Here is a 22,652-nt window from a genome sequence, read left to right as displayed (position 1 = left end):
TTTGTCATTCCACGCCCTCTAAGCAGGACTTGTCCTGAATAAAGGACACAGAGCTCAAATGGGCCAAGCTAATTTTAAACATATATAACAAATTCTCTCTCAGGTGAGGCAAGTCCAAAGGTGTCACATTGTCCTTCCTTTTTCATGAGTCATCTGCTAAAATGTGCTGCACATCACAAAAGATTATCACAAACAGTGTCTTGGTTACAGGAAATACAATACAAGCCTCTAACAATTGTAACTTAATGTTCTTCAACATCCTGAAATCGAGATGTCAAACAGTCACTGAGATGTTTGGTCTGTGTGTTTCATTTTCAGGTACCAAACTTTCTTATTTTAGTTGTGTTCTCTGTGAACTGAATTTCCATTCAGTTTTTGATGTTGCAACAAGTCTCCTTTAAGTTGAAAGGATCAGGAATTCTGTGTTGCCTTTCCAAGCTGAGTGAAAGGCTCCCTCCCTCATGTAACATCCCAAGCTGCAGCAAGTGTGTGTACAAGCAGTTGAGCAGCTTTTGGTGTCAGCCTTGCAAAAAACTCTCTTGTATATGGCAAACACTTTGATTTGTAGCAGGTGAAGTGTTGGGGAGATTTTCACTGACACAACTATTGCCCAAATACAGAGACTGGGGCTAAGTTACTACACTTGCCACAGGTTTTGCAAGGCTGTGCTCTGTGTGTGTGTGTGGGTATGATGTGTCCTTGGGTCAAACTCTGCCTTCCAGTGTGATTTAACAAGTTCCCTTGGTGGCTTTGTGGGAAAGACCTCCTGCATTGCACAGAGGGTAGACTTTGGCCCTCTGGTTGTGCCCAGGAACTGTAATCTTTGGCATTTCATTTTATAAGCTGCAGAGGTAGAACTAAATGTGAGGCGGGGTTGAACAAGTGTGAAGATGGTGCACAAGAGGATATGATTTGAGCATCCTTGACCTGAATTTCTGACACTTACAAGGTATATTCCTAAGAATTTTAGCCTGCAAATTGGTTGCAAAGAAGGACAGTGTAAAACTGTCCTGTTTTAGTGCCTTGCTGGCCAAGAGATGAACCATGTTGCCAGCCTGCTCTGAGCAGTGTTTGTGTCTGATGGTGAGCCATAAGGATAAATTAATTTAATATCTGGGGAAACACGTGAGTCAAGTGTGTTTCTCTGGTTTGTGCCATTAAAAATGGTTCTTGGGAACATCACTTGTATTTAAAACTTGAATTATTTTTTTGAATTCTGCCTTTCTTCAGACTTACATATCTCCCAACCCCTTTGTTGCAACAATCCTCAAGCCTTTCTTGTATGGAAGCCCTGCTGAGCCATTCCATTTTTCCTCTTGTTTTTCTCCTTCCATGTGTGATTCTTGCTGTCTTTTCTGTCATCTTGTTCTTCTTTTTGCTGTCTTACGTTTGCTCTTCCTTTTCTTTCCTTTCCTATCTTCTTTTCTTTCTTTGTCTCCCACAACTATCTCCTGGCTCCTCATTCCCTGCATGCCACTAACTGGTTTCATTAGATATTAATTGATTTGTGAATTCAGGCTGAATTGCATCATCAGCAGATGGCGGATCCAGACCTGTTGGAGGAATCCTCTTCACTGCTGGAGCCGAGTGAGATGGGAAGAGGTGCCCCGCTCCGACTCGGGTAATTGCAGTTCAGGGTTGCTGGATCAGGGATTATCAGCAATGCTTTGAGCACAGCTGTAGAAACTTTCCACACCAAGCAGATGAAAGCTGATCTAAAACTGGCTGTTGCTCTCTGCTCTTTTCCTGGGGAAAAGGAAATATTCACTTCCCAGTTCATGTTTGTGCTTCACAAGTTTCTCTCCACATTTAACAAACTGTTTCTTTCAAGTTTCTCTCAAACAGTTAACCCAGTTTGTTCTGTGTAAGCCTATCTGTTTGTTTCCTCAGACATCCTGAGATCTCAGAGCTGTGTTGAAAGTTGTAGTTACTGTGGGCACATAATGATCTGAAATAACTGTATAGTTCTACATCCTCTTTATCAGCTGCTTCCAGGCTTCCTTGTACGTGTGGAATACTTTATCTGGACATGGGGTTTGGTCCAGTGAGGTCTGAGCCCAGGACATTGTCACTGCCAGCTATGGCTGCTGTAACCCTTGCAGCCAAAGTACCAGGACTGTAGGGGAATGAAAGCTAGAAACTGTATATCTGAATGTATTTGTTTCTCCTATAAGCAGTAATTTATATTTTTTTTAAAGCTTATTTCGTTCTGTTAAAAAACAGAGCCTGTGCTCTGTGCAGTTGTTTTGCTGTGTGTTACCTCTGTGTATTTAGAGGATGTTCCATTTTGCTTAATTCACAGAATTAACAGAATCACTGGGTTGGAAAAGACCTTCAAGACCATGAAGTCCAACCCATTCCCTGACACCACAACTAAACCCTGGCACCCTGTGCCACATCCAGGCTTTTCTTAAACACATCCAGGGATGGTGACTCCACCACCTCCCTGGGCAGACCATTCCAGTACTTGGTCACTCTTTTTGTAAAAAACTTCTTCCTAATATCCAACCTATATTTCCCTTGTCATAGCTTGAGACTGTGACCTCTTGTTCTGTCAGTGCTGCCTGGAGAAAGAGACCAACCCCCAGGTGACTACAACTACCTTCAGGAAGTTGTAGAGAGTTAAAAGGTCACCTCTGAGTCTCCTTTTCTCCAGGCTAAACACCCCCAGCTCCCTCAGCTGTTCCTTGCAGGGTTTGTGTTCCAAGCCCCTCACCAGCCTCGTTGCCCTCTGTTGTATTTGTGTTGCCCCCAGATGAAGGAAGGAATGATGAATCTGACTCCATGTTCTCAAAAGGCTAATTTATTATTTTATGATACTATATTATATTATAGAATGCTGTAAAAAGGATGCTGTAAAAAGGATGCTATAAAAAGGATGCTATAAAAAGGATACTTACAGAAGGCTAACAAGATAATAATGAAAACTCGTGACTTTTTCCAGAGCCCCAACACAGCTTGGCCCTGATTGGCCAATGAGTCAAAAAAATTCACATTAAACCAATGAAACAATCACCTGTGGGTAAACAACCTCCAAACACATTCCACATGAGCACAACACAGGAGAAGCAAATCAGATAATTATTGTTTTCATTTTTCTCTGAGGCTTCTCAGCTTCCCAGGAGAAAAATCCCGGGCGAAGGGATTTTTCAGAAAATACAAATGCAACAGCAAGAACTAACGTTAAAACAGGGGTTTTATAGCTTTTGGTGTGGTTCCAGCCCCCAGCTGGCAGCTGTGCTGGCTGTGGGGGGTTCAGGTGCAGCCCCTCAGGCCGTGCTGTCCCTTTGCAGGTTCGTGGCTGGCGTGATCAACCGCGAGCGCATCCCCACCTTCGAGCGGATGCTGTGGCGCGTGTGCCGCGGGAACGTCTTCCTGCGCCAGGCCGAGATCGAGAACCCCCTGGAGGACCCTGTCACGGTAAGGGGGCTTGTCCTGCTCTGGGGTAAATTTGGGAGAAAACCTCCAAAAGGAGGCCCCTCCAGAAAGAAAACTCACACGGCCCCTCCCTGCAAGCGGCTAGCTCAGTTAGAGCATCAGACTCTTAATTTCAGGGGCCAAAATTTGTCCTGGGTTAGGGTATGAGACTCTTAATTTCAGGGTCATAGGTTTGAGCCCCACGTTGGGCACCAGAATTTGTCCTGGTTTAGGGCAAATTTAGGAGAAAACCTCCAAAAGGGGGCCCCTCTAGAAAGCAAACCCAAATGGCCCCTCCGTGCAACCAGCTAGCTCAGTTAGAGCATGAGACTCTTAATTTCAGGGTTGTAGGTTTGAGCCCCACATTGGGTGCCAAATTTTGGTGGGGTTTAGGGCAAATTTGGGAGAAAACCCCTCCAAAAGGGAGCCCCTCCAGAAAGCAAACCACACGGCCTCCGTGCAACAGCTGGTAGTTAGAGCATGAGACTCTTAATTTCAGGGTTGTAGGTTTGAGCCCCACATTGGGCACCAAAATTTGTCCTGGGTTAGGGTAAATTTGGAAGAAAACCTCCAAAAGGGGGCCTCTCCAGAAAGCAAAGCCACACAGCCTCTTCCCACAACCAGCTTGCTCAGTTAGAGCATGAGACTCTTAATCTCAGGGTTATGGGTTTGAACCCCATGTGGGCACCAGAATTTGTCCTGATTTGGGAGAAAACCTCCAAAAGGGGGCCCCTCCAGAAAGCAAACCCACACAGCCCCTTCCTCACAACCAGCTAGCTCAGTTAGAGCATGAGAATCTTAATTTCAGGGTTGTGGATTTGAGCTCAGTAAGAGCCTCTCTTTCTCATGTGAGGCTGTTGTGTTCCCTTGTCCCCCCAACCACTGGTAGCTGACCTGTGGAATCATCTGTCTGCTAGGACAGACTTTGTTCTTATTGTGCAGAACTTCCTTAAATTGAGGTTACACCTAATGTAATTATTCTTGAAACATTATGTTAAAATTTCCTAAGTAAGGTAGAACAATAACTTGTCAACAAATGCAGGAAAGGGGCCCTGGCTGCCCCCACTGACACAGCTGTGCAAGGAATGTGCCTCTGGTCTCCCTGGGAACCACACTGGTTAAAATCCACTTTTTCTTATCTTCATTCACTCTTTTGGCTTGATTCTTTAGGTGAGCTGACTGCACTAAGTGCTGATAAAATCTTTGTTATTTTTGGAGATCTTACCAGGTTTTCCTGTTTACTGGATTGTATAGAATCAATAATGGATAACCTGGGGCATTTTGCTTCAGTGAACACAAGCACAGTGCAAGTATTCTGTACTGAGGCTGAGAAAATTGCCCTCCTTGTGACTGTTCAGTGTTAATCAGGAACATTTCTTGACCTTTTGTGCATATCTGAGCTCTGATGGACAGACTCAGTGAAAGGAAAATTAGAATTCTGGTAATTACCCAGTGCTAATTTCTACAATTCTCTCCTTTGTTTTAGGGGGATTATGTGCACAAATCTGTATTTATCATCTTCTTCCAAGGTGACCAGCTGAAGAACAGAGTCAAGAAGATCTGTGAAGGGTATGAAAGTCTGTAATTGAGAGCTGGGCAGCTGTCAATTATTTGAAACACATTGACATGACTTTATATTGATATTTCTCAACTCCCTGTTTCACAGTGGCTGCAGGAGCAGATATTAAATGTGCCAGAAGTAACTGAAACACATTTTACAGTCACACTTGCCACTCCCCAGCCTGTAATGCTCAAAGTACACCACTGCTGTGCTAGGGAATGCAGGAAGCCAAGGCAGTGGTGATTCCTGGGGCAGGCCTGATGGACACCAGTGGGATATTCTCACAGTGGAGACAACAATGACTGCTTCTGTCAGCAGTTGCACTGGTGTGGCAGCATCTCCCCTGGGCTGGATGGCTGCCCAGCCTCATGACAGTGCCTGGAGACACTGGCAGCACAGGGAGCTGAGGATTCTCTCCCACTTCTGTTTTCTTTAGCACTCAGCTTCTGCTTTGGCCTAAAGCACTTCTACTTTTCTGTTTTGACTTATTGATGTAGGGATGGAGCTGTGCTTGGCAGTCTCTGCTGATCAGAAACTTCTCTCAAGGTGCCTCTGGCTCACCCCTGAGTGATTGATTTTCTTTCCATCTCTGTCACTGAGGTGCTTCCCTGTCTTGCAGGTTCCGGGCATCCCTCTACCCATGCCCAGAAACACCTCAGGAGAGGAAGGAAATGGCTTCTGGTGTCAACACCAGAATTGATGATCTTCAGATGGTAAAAGAATTGGGGCCAATGACCTTTCTCTGTTTGTTTTGGGTTTTTTTTTTTTTAATGATGTGGTTGAAATTTATATTGAGAAACTTTGGATCCTGTTAGAACAGGAGGATTTTACCCCTGTGATATGACCTTGTTTTCACCTTCAGGTAGCTTGAGACCAGCAGTGCAAGAGAGGTGTTTGGGGACTGCTCAGTTGGTTCTGTGTCAGGATTTGGGATGGTGGAGGGCTAAGCAATTTATTATAAACAAATAATTACAGAGAACTCCACACCAGGTAGAAAAGAGGAACTCATATAGGGAGATCCCATAGAGCATGTTGTGTAACTGTCTGCTTCATCTGCAAGTACTTTGAAAACATTTAAACATTTTTCAAGCTGAGATGCAACAATGCTGACATTAATTTAGCTCTTCCTTTTTCTGCCTGTCTTTATATTTTCACATTGTGCTGTCCTGAAGAGCTTCTGCTTTACAGCTAATCTCTTGTGCAGCTGCCTGTGTTGGTAAAATGTAATTAGTACCCAGATCTCGTGGGTGCCACCTCTGACATACCTGGTGCTTGCTTCAAAAAAGAAGGGCAGTATGTGAAAATGTAGAAAGATTTAAGGGATTTTGAAACAAAAATCGAGAAAAGGTTCAGAAACTATAAGAAAAAAGGGTTGAATATGACCTGCTTATTTGATACAGAAACTGTCTCAAGCAGGGAGTTGTGCAGTGTAGCTCAAAAGATATTTTAAAATAGACAGGAATTCAGAAGCAATGTAACTGCTGTAAGCTGCATGTGCCTTCTGTCCTCACATTCCCTGCAATCTAAGACTTTCCACTCTGGAAATCTGACTTGGCCTGGGTTTCATATGTTCCAGTTGGAAAACACCCTCAGTAGGAAACACTTTCTCCTTTTCCCTTCAGTAAACAACTCTTTCAGGGTGATTAGTGTGTTTTTTCAAGGCAGCACACCCTTTACTTGCAGAGCTCTTCTCTGCTCTTTTAACCTGGGTGGAGGTAAAACTGTTCCCTGTGATCTTGGCACAGTTAATTGTTTGAAACAACCACTGACCTTGGAGCTGGAAGAGGAAAATAATCAGAAAGTGTCGCTGGAAAAAGCTCTTAAGCTTTTCAGCACAGCTAATTACTGTGAGGGCTAATTATTGCATCACAGACTGCAGGCATGGGGTGGGGGAGCAGGCTGGTGGTTCATCCTCTGTGGGAAAGCTTCTCTTGTTGGTGCACCTTGGTCTTTGGCCCATGATTTGGCCTCATCTTTGTCCTGCTTGTCTGAAAGGTGCTGAACCAAACTGAGGATCACCGGCAGAGGGTTTTGCAGGCAGCTGCTAAAAACATCCGCGTGTGGTTCATCAAAGTGAGGAAGATGAAGGCCATTTACCACACCCTGAACCTGTGCAACATCGATGTGACACAGAAGTGCTTGATTGCTGAAGTGTGGTGTCCTGTTGCTGACCTGGATTCCATCCAGTTTGCCCTCAGGAGAGGCACTGTGAGTAAATGCTGTGCCTGTGGCAGCACCTCATGGGTTCACTGTTCATTGCCTTTTCTGGTTTGTGAGCCTCTGAGCACCATCCCTTGGGCTGCTGGAATCACAGAGGACAGCTTATTTAGCATGCAGGAATGATGGCTTAGAGATAAAAGAAGTACCAAATACATTGTGAGAAGCTTAAAGTTAGGGTGAAGGCTGGAATGGTGAGGATTTTACTCTGTGTGAGGCTTAGTTACGCTGGCTGGGCTCTGTGGTCCTGGTGTCTGGATAGAGGAGCTCTCCAGGATGTTGGCAAACTCACCCTCTGCTCAGATAGTCAAGAGAGTTGAGTTTCTTGAAGTTCTTCCCCCTGCTTTTTGGTTTTTTGTCTGTCCTACACAATATTCACCTTTACTCCTGCTGCACAAAGTGGAGAGCAGTGGAATCCTGGCAGCCTTCCTGAGCTGCTGCAGTGTCTCAATGTGCAAGCACACTGCAAACACTCAAATCTGCAGTTTTCCAAATGGGGACAGCTGTGTTGGACTTCATCCTCCAGTGCTCTGAGGGTGGGTTTGCTGATCTTCCCTTTGTTTTTCTCTACCAGGAGCACAGCGGATCCACTGTCCCATCTATTTTAAACAGGATGCAAACCAATCAAACCCCACCCACATACAACAAAACTAACAAGTTTACTTCTGGCTTCCAAAACATTGTTGATGCTTATGGCATTGGGACATATCGGGAAATCAATCCAGGTAAATTCAGATGCAGAAAAATCCAAGATTTCTGTCTCAAATTTTTTAGTTGTGATGTTTATCTGTATTGCCTGTCCTGTTTGGAAATCTCTAATAGAGAATTCTAGTAAACTCATCAGCTTTCAGTAGCAGAGGGGAAGCTGAGGAATTATATTTGCTAAATTGGGGATTTTGTCTTTTCCCTTACAGCACCCTATACCATCATCACCTTCCCATTCCTGTTTGCTGTGATGTTTGGGGATTTTGGCCATGGAATCCTGATGACTCTGATTGCAGTCTGGATGGTGGTGAGGGAGAGCAGGATTCTGTCCCAGAAGAGTGACAATGAGGTAAAGTGGCAGATGGTGCTGAGCTCTGCATTTCAAACAAAGAGCTGCAGCTTGGTTTACTCCCATCCTTTTCCCCTTGAGCTGACAATGCCCATTACTCCTCCTCTGGAATTTTTGAAGCACATGGACAGGCTGGGAAGCCTGAAGAGCACACACACACACTGAGTAGTGTAATTTCATAAAAGTATTAAGTTCCCTTGATTTTTCCTTTTGTATATTTATAAGAAATTATTCACTTCAGTTGTCTGAAGGAAATTAAGTGTAGTAGGTAAGTTGGCATAAACAAATCACCTCAAATTTAGCTGGATCATCGTGGGCTTTAGCCACTGCAAAACTCCCAGTTCCTGTAGTTTATATCCCATCCCTGGTACTTTTCCTATTTGCTGCTCAAGGTTGGTTTTGCTGGCTCAGGGCTGAAGGAGCTGAACCAGAGTTAAGATACACTGGCAGGGCTGGAGGAGACTGGCAAGGTCTGTGCTCCTGGTTCCAAGCTCATGCTGCCAGCTGGGAGTTGCATCAGGCTGTGCAGTGCAGTTTGTCCTCTCCAGCTGCTTTGGGTCCCCTGTGGAGGTCCATGCTGCCCCTTTATCCTCATTATCTGTGCTGCTCTGCTCCCTCTTGCACCCTTAATCCCTGCCAAGGGGAAACAGAGATTTTGGGCTCTTGGTTCACGTGGGCAATGTTTGTCCCACAACAGACTGATTTCCCTGCTTTGGCTTTAGGAGTGACCTTCACTTGTTGGTTTTCTGCTTGTTTTTTTCTACCTCTTTTGGAGTTGGGATTGAAGGCACTTGAGACAATAGTTCATGTTCAGACTTGGGTGTTTATTGTGTCTTATCAGTGCTATCAGTTCTTATCAGTTTCTTACCAGTCCCACAGCAGTGAGTTCTGCAGCTCTTCATTAGCAGGGCACAAAATGGCCAACTATCTCTTGTTACAAGGCCTTTTAAGACTAAACTAGCCAATTAAGAAATGACACCTAGATTATTTTCCCTTTTAACCCAATAACTGATCACTCAAAGTCTGCAGTGTGGACTTTTCTGTCCAATTACAAAATACCACCCAAACCCATGGAGAGGAAGGAAGAAGAAGGTAAAGAGGAACAGCCTGCCTCCTCCCTAAAACCTCCGTCTTGCTTCATATTTATTACAATATTCTAAAACCCCAAACTCTTAAGTTTTCCACCCTGTGGTACTATACACTTCTAACCAACTCCACACCATAATCCCAATGCTATAAATGAATTTTGGAAGCCTTCTCCAAAGCCTCAGGTCAAATGCAGTGTTCTCTTGTGGGTCTGTGCCTTTCAGCACAGGAAATTTTAAATTCTCAGCATCCAGGGTTCTAAAATTCCCTGTTCTCATGGACTTAGCACAGAAAATTTAAAATTCTCAGCATCCAGGTTTCCAGCATTCCCTGTTCTCATGGACTTCTTGTTCCTTTTTGTGTTTTTACACCAGATGTTCAACATGGTGTTCAGTGGTCGGTACATCATCCTGCTGATGGGGCTGTTCTCCACCTACACAGGCCTCATCTACAATGACTGCTTCTCCAAATCCCTCAACATGTTTGGTTCCTCCTGGAGCGTCAGGCCCATGTTCAATAAAGCCAACTGGTCGTGAGTAAACCCTTTGTAACTTTGTAGATACATTGTCTTGGTTTGGAAAGAGAGATGTCTGCTAAGGAAGGCAGGAGCCTCCCCTGAAATGTAGAATGTGAACCTCCTCCCTCTGAATTGCTATAAATTTTTAATTAAGGGACTCTCAGGCAAAAAATATGGGAGCAGGAAATAACAGTTCTTTATTAGGGAAGAAAATAAAAGGATAAAATAAACGATGCAGTAATACAAAACAACACTGACAGAGTCAGAACCCAACCTGACACCCTGTGGGTCAGGCTGTTGGCAGCAGTGCCATTGGAATTGTGGCTCAGCCCTCCTGCAGTGTCAGGGGTGGCTCTGCTGGAGCAGGATCCTGGAGAAAGGTGCAGAGTCTTCCTCTGAAGATGCAAGGGAAGAAGCAGCTTCTGTTTCTCTGGGAAATCCAGTGCAGAAGCTGTGCTGGTGTTCCAGAATCTCCAGATTATATCCAGGTAGGAATGCTTGGCTCCTCCCTCTGGGCTCACATCTCCCAATGGGATGCTGTAGTTCTTATCAGCCATGCAGGGACATTCAATAGCTGTTATCAGCAATGTCCTCTCCATGAGAGAGGATTGGGTGTGAAAGAGATAGGGAAAACTGCCCAATGAACAGGTGACAACTGCCAATACAGATGGCAAATAGAATAATACATCTTGCCTTGCAATCTGGGACACACAGTGAGAAGCAGGTGACTTGTCCTTCCCCATTGTCCTTCCAGTTCAGGAAAGCAAAACTTTCTGTCTTCTGTCTCAGGTAGATTTGGAAGAGGGATGTAAATATGCCAAGATTCAAAATGGCTTTTTTTTTCCCAGAAAACTTACAAAGATGCAGTTTCTCATCTATTTCCCTACAGACATTTCAAGATTCCTGTCCCCTGCACCTGTCTTCCTTGTGACAGAGTAAAAAATCAAGAAACAGGTTTTTATTCCTTTGGAAAAATCTCTAGCACCATCCAGGTTCTACAACCTTGAAATTCTCTCAATTTAAGCCATTCCTTGCTCTCACAAGGGAAGAGTGTTGTTTTTACAGAAGGAGGGTGGCATTGCTGTTGTTAATGTTTTATAATCTTGTTCCCAAACAGGGATGCTTTGCTGGAGACCACCCCCCTGCTGCAGCTGGATCCTGCCATCCCAGGGGTGTTTGGTGGGCCCTACCCCTTTGGCATTGACCCAGTAAGAGCTCATATCCTTCCTCTGCAGGCTTTTGGGCAAAATCCTCTGTGTCAGCAGAAAGAAAAGTACCTGTGTTCATTGTTCTGTGAAAGATCTTCCAGCCCAACCATTCCCTTAGCAAGTCCATGCTCCTGAACAATAGAATTGCTACTGAGATGCCAAATTTGGGGTAGAGACCCTTGTTCTGAGGTCCATTAAAGGCTGCTTTCTCACCCTTTCTAACCTGCAGTGCTTTAATGAAATCTGATTAGCCTTGAAAATCACTTTCTGAAGTTACTTTCTTACCTTGGGGAAAGTTGTTAATCCCTTTTTTCAGTCATTGGAAATTTACATTTCCCAGTAATTCTGTCACTTTGTACCTGCCTGCATCAACACCTCTGCTCTTAACTCTGCTTGTAATATATGCCAAACCTTGTGTGGGTTCCACAAAGTGCAGGAAAACAGAGCTGTGTGTAATTGTTCCTTTAAATGGATAATCACATTCTCTCTGTTAAGGATACAGCTTCTTTTCTCCTGCACCTTTGAGGTACCATGAAAACAGGTTGGATTCCTGCTCAGTGGTGGGCTCAGTTACAGTCAGGCTGTTCCCAGCTGAAAGCTTGTCTGCTCATTTCCCCAAAATAGGACAAACACATCTTTAAAAACCTGGTTTTTTCAGCCTCACACTTCCTGACTGGTTCATAATGTTTAGCTTAAAAGGGAGTATTTTCCTCCTCCTGTTTTCCTTCCCCTGGTATCTGACTAGGTGTTGTTTTCCACAGATCTGGAATATTGCCAGCAATAAGCTGGCTTTCCTCAATTCCTTCAAGATGAAGATGTCTGTGATTCTTGGCATTTTCCAGATGCTCTTTGGTGTGGCATTGAGTCTCCTCAACCACATGTAAGTGCTTTGCTCATGGTTTTCTCATGGTGGGGGCAAGGGAATGGCTTTGGGTGTTGTGTGGTTTGGGATACCTCCTGATGGAAGGTGCAGTGCATTGTCTCTGGTTGTGTGGAATTGTGCCTGTCAGGCAGTTCCTGTGCTCCAGGCCCAGCTGTTGTTGAGCTGCTGAGCCCCTCCACTCTCTTTACACTTTTATTAAAAGAGTTTTGTCCTAATTCTAACCAAATCTAATATCAACTTTCTTTTTTTTTTCCTTCCCTGTAGCTATTTTAAGAAGCCACTGAACATATACCTTGGATTTATCCCTGAAATGATTTTCATGTCATCCCTCTTTGGATACCTTGTTATTCTCATCTTTTACAAGTGGACAGCCTATGATGCTCACACCTCCAAGGAAGCACCCAGCCTCTTAATACACTTTATCAACATGTTTCTGTTCTCCTATGAGGACACCAGTAATAAGATGCTTTACAGTGGGCAGGTGAGTGCTCTTGCTAGGACAGAATCAGAGATGCTTTGTGATACTGGAGTGTTTCATTGACCTTGTCATAATTGTGAAATCAAGCATGAAACATCTTTCCACTGTGACAGAGCATTTCTGAAGGCTGACACAATGTAATGTTGTAGAAGGAAGGAATAATCCCTATACCAGGAAGTTTTATTTATCTGACCATAAACTGTGGCTTCAGAACACTTGGATCCTGATTAATTGTGGAAAGCAATTAGGAATATTGTCCCATGTCTGCAGTGTGATTCCTCTCAGCCTAGCTGAGGCACCAACTCTATTTCCTCTCAGCAGTATCAGACATCTGCCAAATTCTCATTTTCTGCAGGATCTTTCAGATTTTTCCCCATTCTAACCCAGTCTCAGCATTAAACACTGTGCTCAGAGGTGGCAGCTGCAGACATTAAGTAGTTGATTGCTGTTCCCAGAAGAGAGGGAGGCGGAGGAGCATCCACATGCTGGGAATTCAGCCATTCTTGCTGGGTTCTGTGTGTGTTTGAGCTGAATCACCTGAGATTTGTGTTTTTTTGCAGAAAGGGCTGCAGTGCTTCCTCGTGGTGGTGGCCTTGCTGTGTGTGCCCTGGATGCTGGTGGCCAAACCCCTGGTCCTTCGCCAGCAGTACCTAAGGAGAAAACACTTGGTGGGTGATTCCCTTTTATATTTTACCTATGAACACTGTTTATGGTTGAAAAGCTGTGTTCTCCATCCTGAGCTTGGATTCATGGGTTCACACTGCATTGAAACCTGTAAAGTGTTTTTGCATATTCCTGGGCATACCAGCAGGTGGGTGTTACAGAGACAGAGTGTTGCCTGCCTGCTTCCCAGATCTGGATCCAGCATCAAACCTGCTTTTAAAAACCCCTTTTGTTGGTAATGATCAGAACAGTGTCTCTGGCTTGGGCTTTGGTAGCTGGTTTAGGAACAGCCTCACTGGCTGCTGGATGCACTTCTGTGGCTGGCAGTGGGAAACAGAGATGGAATTGGCTGGCAGATTTCTCAGCTACCTTTGTTAAAGCAGCTTGGATGGTTAAAAAAAAACAACTAAAAGAGCTTTAGAGATGTGAGAGGCTGTGTGCTGGGGTGCTCTGTAGGTTTCCAGCTGTTTCCAGCTGTGTGTGAGATGCAGGAGCGTGGCGCTGCAGAGAATGTGCAGCGCGCCAAAGATCAGCTCAGTTACAGACACTCCCTCTCCCTTCTCTGACCACCTTTCATCCTCCCATGTCCCCTCCATTCGTTTCCCTTTCTCTTTTTGTTTTCTTCCTCCTCCCCTGTCTTTTCTTGCATCCATCCTCCCCCAGGAAGGGCAGCCCGAGGAGGCCCAGGGCAGCACGAACGCGCAGGCGCTCGAGGCAGCAGCGGCTGCAACAGTGAGTGCACTTCAACCTCGCCTGATGGGAGTTGGCTTTGTGTCTGGTTCTTATCAAAGGAGCATGGAATGTATCTGAATTTCATAAGGGAATGGCAAGTGCACCTTTAGGGTGGAAAAACACTTTCTCTTGGAAAGAGCAAAGTTTAGCCAAATTGATACATTCTGGATGAACACCCAGGCTGGAGGATGGTAGTTGTGCGTGCACAGAGACGCTTCCTTGCAGGAGTGCTGCTGAATCCAAGCTGCAGAGCAGCACAGGATTTCCTGCTACCACATCCCCCCATGTTAAATTTTCTTCCCCTTTTTTTCTTCTGCTTGTCTATTTCTTTAAGACAGATTAGGCTTCTTCTCAGTGCAGCATTTCTGTTTGCATTACGTGTTCCCAAACACACAGTGATGTGATGGCCTCCAGCAACTCCATGTCAGTAATCATTGGATTTGTGACACATCTGTCCTGTACACACTTTGACCTGAAATTATTATAAATAGTTGTGTACAAACAAGCTTCTTGTTGGCAGTTGTTTTGACTTACATGTTTCTAAGTTTACAGATGGCTCTTTGCTGCCAAAGCTTTCTGCTGAGGATTGTGGCAGCCCCAGAACTTAGTCCTTTCCCCTATTTCAGCTACCTTTTAGTTCTTTCCCCTATTTCAGCTGCCTTTTAGTTCTGAATCTGCCTGGCTGCCTAGGAGGTGTGAATCTCACTGATTGTGTGAAGCACATCATGCTCTCCAGGTGCCAGGGGTGCTGGGAGGGACATGTCAGCTGCTTCTCTCATGACATTGTGGTCTCCTCACAGAAATGTCAGAAATGAAAATGGATCTTTTGTGCAGGATCCATCCAGCATATGAAATGCATCTCCATCAGGAAGCTGTGAGGGGAGGCCTTGTGTGAAGGGTGCTTAGAAGGATCAAGTAAACAATTGGAGCTGTTGGAGCTGTGTTTAGGTTGGCTGGGTTACAGGGAATGGATATGAGTCAAGTGCAAGGGAAAGGCTGCTCAAGTGCAAGTTCACACAGGCTAGAAATACATAAACAGAATATTGACAGCAGTCACCAGTGACTTGTGGTGTTTCAGAGATACTGAAAATCCTAATAAAGGCATTGTCTTAGTTGTTGATATTTTATTTCTGTTTTCAGAGCATAAACGCCTACCTAATTTGTTCTTAGAAACCTGGCAAAGTCTCTAATTCATATCTGGCATTTTGAGCATATTTATAATTCAGCCTAAAATAAAAGCAGGCTTCTAAGGACAAAGGAGGTAGAAGAACTCAGAGAAGCTGTTCAGCCTCTTTCATCTGCATGGGCATCCTTGGACTTCTGCAGTCCAGATGTGGCAAGTCAGGTCAGTCCTGTGTCACAGGTGACCCAAGAGAGTGCTGAAGCTGGCCACAGGGTTTATTTCTATCTGTGGTGTTGTGGTTTGCCTTTCTTGGGGTCAGACTCAGGGGTCAGGTGAGATCTGCTCCCAATTTCAGCATTTCAGCTCAGTCTGTGTGTTGTTCTTTCCCCTTTGGAGGTGCAGCTGAGGGTCAGATGCTGAATGTCAGAACAAATGTCTCTGAAAGGCCCTGCTTGCATAGCATAGAGGGAAGATGTGGTTTTCCATGCAGTGTTGGTGTGCCTGAGGCTGGTGGGAGTAAATGTGTGTGTGTTTGTGTTCAGCTCCATGACCTGCTCCAGCACCCAGCAGTGCTGTGTCCATGCTGGGCAGGGTGTGGGGCTGGCAGATGTCCTCTGAGAGCTGTGCCTTTATTGTCCTCATGGTTGCAGTTACACTGTAGAAATGTACCAAGGATTCACTCAGACAGACTTTTTTTTTTTTTATTATTTTTCCCCAGCCCCAGCAGGAATCAGCACCTTTCCCATCCAAGCTGGGAAATAGAATTGTACCTGCCTTAATCTGGGCCTTAATATTTTATATTTAATATTTAATTTTTTTTTTCCTCTGTGAGCTGCTGCTACACATGGAATCATGAGAAACCTGCACTTTTGCACTAAAACCCAAACAACACTTTGCTCTTTCTTTTCTGCATGTGTCAGGGCACGCACAACTTTGGTGGGATCCGGGTGGGCAATGGCCCAACAGAGGAGGATGCTGAGATCATTCAACATGACCAGTTATCTACCCATTCTGAGGAGGGGGAAGAGGTAAGCACCTGAGCATCCTCGCTCTCAGGGCACTGCAGGCAGCAGGATGAGCTCACTGGGATGGATTTATTGTTTCCATGCTGTTTAAACAGCAGCATTCCCAGTGAAGTGTGTTCTAGCAGTTTTCTCACTCACTGTCTCTTGGTGATTCCAGAGAAAAAGCAGCATAATTTGTATATCCTGGGAGATGTGGCTTTGTTTGTCCCCAAAGTGTCACCATCTCAGGGGTGCACAGCACTCCCTGCTGCCACATCTGCCTCTCCCATGCCAGTGGAAAATGTGTTGAAATTCAGGGGCTGTACTTCTGCAGCACTGAAATTTTGTTCATATATTCATTTTGACTGCTGGGGGTAACATTAATTTCTTCCCTTTCCTCTGGGAGAGGAGAAAACCAGTGGATCTCAGGTAGTTGGGTTTTATCTGATGTTTCTGATGCCTCTGAAGGACTGCAGCAGATCCTGCCTCTGCAGTGCATGGGATGTATCACTGCTTTCTGTGGCCTGCCTAGGAGGGAATTGCTGAATGTGTTCATGATTCATGTGATCAAAACACTGCACTAAATGTAAATTTGTGTTTTCAAGCCTACAGAGGACGAGGTGGTAAGAGCACAGCAGCTTTGCCTTCATGTGTACCTGGGCCATTTCCCATGGGTGTAAAACGTGCTGAATGGAACTTGTTATGTCACAGCATCTTGTTTTCCAAAAGATCTTGCTGTTTTCATGTTACAGGCCGTTTTTAATTCATACACATACATCCACAGACTTTTAATGACTTCATCTGTACAGCTTGTCTGTCTGATCCCCTGTCTGCAGATTGTTGCCAGTTACCTGGGGAACTGTTCAGCTGGAGGTCTGAAACTGAAAAGTTTTCACTTCTGAGCCTCCAAAGAAGCTTTTTAATGTTGTGGCTTTCTTAATTCTGTGCTGCAGCAAACTGTTGGAAGAGATTTCTCCCCACTGCCTATCTGCCATGTTAAGGATGATGCTGGTTGACCCAGAGAGCAAATACAGGACAACCAGTCCAGTTTCATGTAGTTCAAGAAACTGAATTGGCCAGAAGCTTTGTGTAGAAGAGAAGCTCCATTCTGAGAAACTGCTCATTCATAAGCACTTGTAAAAAGTATTAAAAAACTGAGAGTTTAATACTGATGCAGGATTGAGTGTAGGTTTCAGCACTAGCAGGTAACCAATTTTACTACCAAAAAAAAAAAAATACAAATGGCATGAAATCAGAACAGCTTAACCAGGGCACTGCTGCTGAAAATTGTGCTGAGAGTGGTTTGCTCAGAGCTCTGCTGTGCACAGGCCTGTGTGGAACAGGGGGAAGGAGAGGGGAAGGGGGTTCCTGTTCTGGTGTCTCCCTGAACCTGGGGAGATGTGTCAGCCCACAAGCTCTGTCCCACAGCAATGCCAGAGCTCCCACTGCTGCCTCAGTGCCTGCTCTCCCTGGCAGTTGCTTTGAAAGGTCATTGTTTAAACATTTCCCACATTCCCTCCTGTGTCCAGAGCTGGAACTGTTGGCTGGGGCAGCTTTTAGTGAAGAACTTCACATCTCATGTTCTGTGGAGAAAGGATTAGGATTTTGACAGCTAATTTAACTGAATTGTTGGAAGTATTTATTGCCTTGGATGTACTAGGGGAGAATTAAGAATATAAATAGCTTTGTGTGCATGCCTAGAGAATTAGTCACTGGATGTATTTAAAACATCATGTTCACTTAAATCTGAGCAGTTTCTGAAGCATGGATTAAATCCAAATTGCAGGGAATGCTTTCCCAAGCTGCAGGATAAGAAACTGCCCTACATGGCAGACTTCCTTGTAAATTCTTTTATTATTGCAGAAAATTACCAAGAGGCTTTGCCAGTGAATGGTACACAGATGTGACTTCTTCAGGGTAGCTTCATGCATTATTTTTGCTTTGAAAAAGGGCAGGTTCATGTCTTGCAGAATGCTCCTGTTGCTCCTGTAGCAGAGGCACCCTCAGCACAGCTTGGGGCACTGCCTCCCTCCTGCAGGGAGTGCACACCAGCACCACCTTCTGCTGAACAGTCTTTTCCTGGCTAAGCCCATGGATGAATTTGGAATATCTGACTATAAGAAAACAATTTTCCCATCACAGCATTTGTCATTCTGCAAAACCTGTCAAGACAAGATCCATTTTTTGTTTGTTTTCCTGGCGTGCTAAACCAGGAGAAGACAGTGTCAGTGTGCAGTGTCACACACAGTGTCCCTGGTGACAGCAGCAGTCCCCCTGCCCCTGTGCCCACCCACCCATGCTCCCAGCTCCCCTCTGCTCTGTTCCTTTGCAGTTTGACTTTGGGGACACCGTGGTGTACCAGGCCATCCACACCATCGAGTACTGCCTGGGCTGCATCTCCAACACAGCCTCCTACCTGCGCCTGTGGGCCCTCAGCCTGGCCCATGCACGTGAGTGTCCCTCAGGGAGCTGGGCTGGGCCTCTGTCTGTCTGTCTGTCTGGCCTCCCAGGGCTCCCCTGGCACACTGCTGGGTGTGCACTTATTTCTAATCAAATATGTCTCCCATGTTGGTGAGGGAGAGAGAAGGGTGCATCTGATTCCATGGGTATCAGAAGGCTAAATAATAATAATAATAATAATAATAATAATAATAATAATAATAATAATAATAATAATAATAATTATTATTATTATTATTATTATTATTATTATTATTATTATTATTATTATTATTATTTTATTTCATTTTATTTTATTATTATTTTTTTATTATTTTATTATTATTATATATTATATATTATTATATATTATTATATATAATATATATAATATTATATATATATTATTATTAATATATTATACTAACTATTCTATTAGTATTATTAATATTATCAATTTATTAATATTATATTAATATTGATAATATTATATTAATATTTTATTATTATTATATACATTTATTATGCTATATTATAGACATTTATATACTGTATTATATACATTTATATACTATATTATAGACATTTATTGTACTATATTATAGACATGATATACATTTCTAAACTGAATTTACCAAGCACTCACTCTGCACACACTGCACAGAATCTCGTGGCTGTCAGTGACAGTCCTGACACACACACACACACCTGGCCCTGACAGGCCAAGGAAGCAAAACACCATCATTGTGGGTAAATAATCTCCATATTGCATTCTACTTTGGCACAAACACAGGCACAGCAAGTGAGATAAGAATATTATTGGGAAGAATTTTGCTTTGTTTTTCTCTGTGAAGAGAAATGTGGGGATACACACGTGGCCCTGATAAGCCAAGGAGACAAAACATCCTCACTTTGGGTAAATAATCTCCATATTGCATTCTACTTTGGCACAGCAAGCAAGCTAAGAATTGTTTTTTCCCTTTCTCTGAGGTTCAGAGAATGTGAATCTCAGAAATCCTTGGGAAGAATGGTACCTTGCTTTTCTCTGTGAAGAGGAATGTGGCAACATGCATTACCCAGGAGCAGTGAGCTCCACACACCAAAAAAGAAAAGCTTTTTTCAGAATGGGAGGAACAGAGTTAAAATCACAGAATAAAGCAAAGAGCTGCTGAGCCAGGACTCTGCCCTGCTCTGTGTGGCAGCTGGAGGCAATGTCCTGACACACTTGGCTGTAAAAATTCTTATCCCTCAGTTTCCACCTCACTGTAGCAGGGCTTTGCTTGACTTTAGTTTTTATTTTACCAGTGAACCCCCCCTGTCCTGCTGACCTGATCCTCTCCCCTTTCTCTGCAGAGCTCTCAGAGGTGCTCTGGACCATGGTGATCCACATTGGCCTCAGTGTGAGGAGCCTGGGGGGAGGCTTGGGCCTCTTCTTCATCTTTGCAGCTTTTGCCACGCTGACAGTGGCCATTCTGCTGGTCATGGAGGGGCTCTCAGCCTTCCTGCACGCCCTGCGCCTGCACTGGTGAGTTACTGGCACTTCCAGAAACCTGGGGAGCTCCTCAAAACACTGTGCAGAAATGCCATCTTCTAGAAGGCAGAAAGTCTTAAAAAGGGTCAGAGATTTCAGTTCTGTTTGTAGTAAAACACCTCTCCCAGCTGTTGTTTAAAGTTTTATAGCTCTGCTTAGAAATAAGCACAAAAAGATGAAAGTTTAGGGCCCAAAGCTTTGGGACCAAGGACCAGGGAGGCTGTGCTGGCTGGAGCAGTGTGCTTTGTGGCTTTCAGCAGGACTTTCTTGTTCCATTTCTTGGTCTCTCCCTTGTTTCCTGTGTTTGTTGTTGTTCGTGTGCAATAGCCACTGACTGCAAGTTCCTCCTCATGCTCCTGTTCATGGCTGTAAAACCTTGCCCTGGACAGGAATGGCTCTGCCTTCTGCCCCTGGGGATGGCTGCAAGTTTTTGCTGGTCTTGCTTTTAGGATTTGCTTTTGCAGGCCCTTTCCTGCCATCATTAAGCTCCTGTGTATGCAGCCAGCAAAGCAGAAGGAATTACTCTGCTCCCAAGTATGGAAAATATTCAAGAGTTTTTTCTCTAATCCATGTTTAAGAGTGCTCATTGTTCCACTTTAAATTCTCTCTCAGTGCACTGGTGGGACCAGAGGACCTACTGGGAGCAGGATTTTCTCAGCCTGAAATGTAGGATAATCTGTGCCTCTCTGTGCTTCAGGCTGCTGATTTCCTGGGGCAGGGGGGTTGTGAGAGCAAAGGGAAGTCTCTGAACATCACAAGAAATACTCTGCCTTGCTTAAATGGGAAGAAAAACTTGGGAGCACTCTCTGAAAGTAATTATGTAAGTGCAAAAGGAAGCAAGTGCCTCTAAAAATAAAAAGAAAAAAAAAAGAGAGAGAGAGAAAATCAGCCTTTTTGCACTTTTCCCCTGCTTATGGGGAAGGAAAGCTTGGGCCTTTTGCCCTCTGCCTGGCAGCTAGTGAGGTGCAGGCTGGGGGTACAGGATGGAGGGTCCTGGGGTGGCAGGATGGAGGGTCCTGGCTCCTGGGGGTGCAGGATGGAGGGTCCTGGAGGTGCAGGATGGAGTGTTCTGGCTCCTGGGGGTGCAGGATAGAGGGTTCTGGGGGTCCAGGGTAGAGGCTCCTGGCACCTGGGGGTGCAGGATGGAGGGTCCTGGGGGTACAGGATGGAGAGTCCTGGCATCTAGGGGTGCAGGATGGAGGGTTCTGGCTCCTGGGAGTGCAGGATGGAGAGTCCTGGGGGTGCAGGATGGAGTGTTCTGGCTCCTGGGGGTGCAGGCTGCAGGCTCCTGGTCCATCTGTGTCTCTGTAGCCAGGAGAGCCAAGCTGCCCCTGGTTTGAAGCCATCTTGTGCTGAGGGAGCTGGGGGGGCACTCCTGGAAATGGCTGCTGGATGGTGCCTCTGTTTTTGCTGGCATGCAGCCTGAGCCCTGCAGAGCAGTGAGTGCAGAGCTCCTTGCTGGCTGCCCACAGGTCCCTCCTGCTGTCCCTGCTGTCACAGTGACAGAGGAGCCCCCCAGACCCTGCTGAGGGCAGTCCAAGGGGAGCAGAGGGCAGCAGTGCTGTAACTCCACATCTGGTGGGTTTGCTCTGTAATTCCCTGAGGATTAGAGGATTTCCAGGGCATTTCTAAGCAGCAGCAGGGGAACAGCTCTGAGCAGCTGCTCTAGACAGGCTCCATGGAGCAGAAAACACATTTTTGGGGAGGTTCCTGTCTTGTGTTAATCACAAACTGCACCTGCTGATGTGGCTCAGACACCTGGAACAGGTGTGAGCTGGAGATAATGGTTCACATTTCCCTAAAGGACCTTTGAAAAACCATCTGTGTGTGAGAGTGAAATGGCAAACAGGCAAACCCAGGGCAGCAGCAGTGAGAGCAGGGATCTCTCTGCCTGTGCCTGGACTGGAGTGCTTGACAAAGTCCTGTTTTCCCTAAACATCTGTTTCAAACCTTCAAGCCTTTCATGCACAGGCTCTGAGAGAAAAATCTCTTCAGGCTCAGAGCCCAAGAAGCAAGCTGAAGGTTCTATTTCAGACTGCAAGTGATCTCCTGAAATGATTTTGAGGTTGCTGGGTGTTGGTTATCAGAGGGAGGCACCTGCAGTGGTTCCAAAGAGCACACTGTTCACATTCCTTTGTGCTCTTGAACTGAAAACAGGCTGTTCCAATGGCAGGTGCTCCCTTTTTAGGAAGAGGAAGGAAGAGTGGAGGTCAAATTCAGCTGTCCTGGGAGGAGCAGATGGGAATTTCTGGCTGGGAGAGAAGCGTCACCTATCAGGAATTTGAGGTGTGGGTGGTTCCTGGAAAGGAGGAGGAATTGAGAATGGGTTTTACTGGTCAGGGAATTCACAGGTTGTTCCACATGCTGTGCCTGGCAGTCCCAAAGGAGGGAGGTTTATTTTGTGCTTTTTCAGTGTGCATTCTTTGAGCAGGTTGGGCTTTTCAGGCTGTTCTGGGGTGGAGGCAGCCCTCTGGATTGCTGCCAGGATTGCAGGGTGTGAATTTGGGCTGCACTGCAGCTCTGTACATGTCTCAGCTGTCATGCTGTCAGCTTCTTTTGCTGTAACTGTTCTGAAACACATCACCCTTCTGAAACACATCACCCTTCTGAAATACTCAGCCTTTCCATTTATTGCCTTTCAGTGATGTAGTTCAACATGAACATTCAGATTAAAGCAGTTTCTCCCTTTTTAAGCTACTCACCTCTTCTAAAGTGAGCCAGAACAGACTGTGCCCAAAA

The 22,652-nt window shown here is 45.1% G+C and overlaps 1 protein-coding gene across 8 annotated transcripts in view; it reads left to right on the top strand.

Annotated features, from left to right (window-relative positions):
• The window catches only part of ATP6V0A1 (ATPase H+ transporting V0 subunit a1), a 31,302-nt gene that overhangs the window by 4,999 nt on the left and 3,651 nt on the right, over positions 1 to 22,652 (top strand). The window contains exons 6-22 of one of the 8 annotated variants that reach the window (XM_064733858.1): positions 1,539 to 1,621; positions 3,294 to 3,420; positions 4,904 to 4,986; positions 5,598 to 5,691; positions 6,974 to 7,186; positions 7,770 to 7,920; positions 8,110 to 8,249; positions 9,710 to 9,867; positions 10,970 to 11,060; positions 11,822 to 11,940; positions 12,208 to 12,424; positions 12,982 to 13,089; positions 13,748 to 13,816; positions 15,860 to 15,967; positions 16,549 to 16,566; positions 18,276 to 18,393; positions 19,736 to 19,907. In XM_064733858.1, the coding sequence (XP_064589928.1) occupies positions 1,539 to 1,621; positions 3,294 to 3,420; positions 4,904 to 4,986; positions 5,598 to 5,691; positions 6,974 to 7,186; positions 7,770 to 7,920; positions 8,110 to 8,249; positions 9,710 to 9,867; positions 10,970 to 11,060; positions 11,822 to 11,940; positions 12,208 to 12,424; positions 12,982 to 13,089; positions 13,748 to 13,816; positions 15,860 to 15,967; positions 16,549 to 16,566; positions 18,276 to 18,393; positions 19,736 to 19,907 (2,069 nt within the window). Of the gene's footprint in view, positions 1 to 1,517; positions 1,622 to 3,293; positions 3,421 to 4,903; positions 4,987 to 5,597; positions 5,692 to 6,973; positions 7,187 to 7,769; positions 7,921 to 8,109; positions 8,250 to 9,709; positions 9,868 to 10,969; positions 11,061 to 11,821; positions 11,941 to 12,207; positions 12,425 to 12,981; positions 13,090 to 13,747; positions 13,817 to 15,859; positions 15,968 to 16,548; positions 16,567 to 18,275; positions 18,394 to 19,735; positions 19,908 to 22,652 lie in introns of all 8 variants that reach the window. The other 7 variants (XM_064733855.1, XM_064733861.1, XM_064733859.1 and 4 more) reach the window with 7 other exon arrangements.

This window comes from Zonotrichia leucophrys, chromosome 27 (genome assembly GCF_028769735.1).
Source record: "Zonotrichia leucophrys gambelii isolate GWCS_2022_RI chromosome 27, RI_Zleu_2.0, whole genome shotgun sequence".
NCBI classification, from domain to species: domain Eukaryota; kingdom Metazoa; phylum Chordata; class Aves; order Passeriformes; family Passerellidae; genus Zonotrichia; species Zonotrichia leucophrys.
The sequence above is the reverse complement of the archived record's forward strand: the minus strand, read 5'-3'. Positions and strand labels throughout refer to the sequence as shown.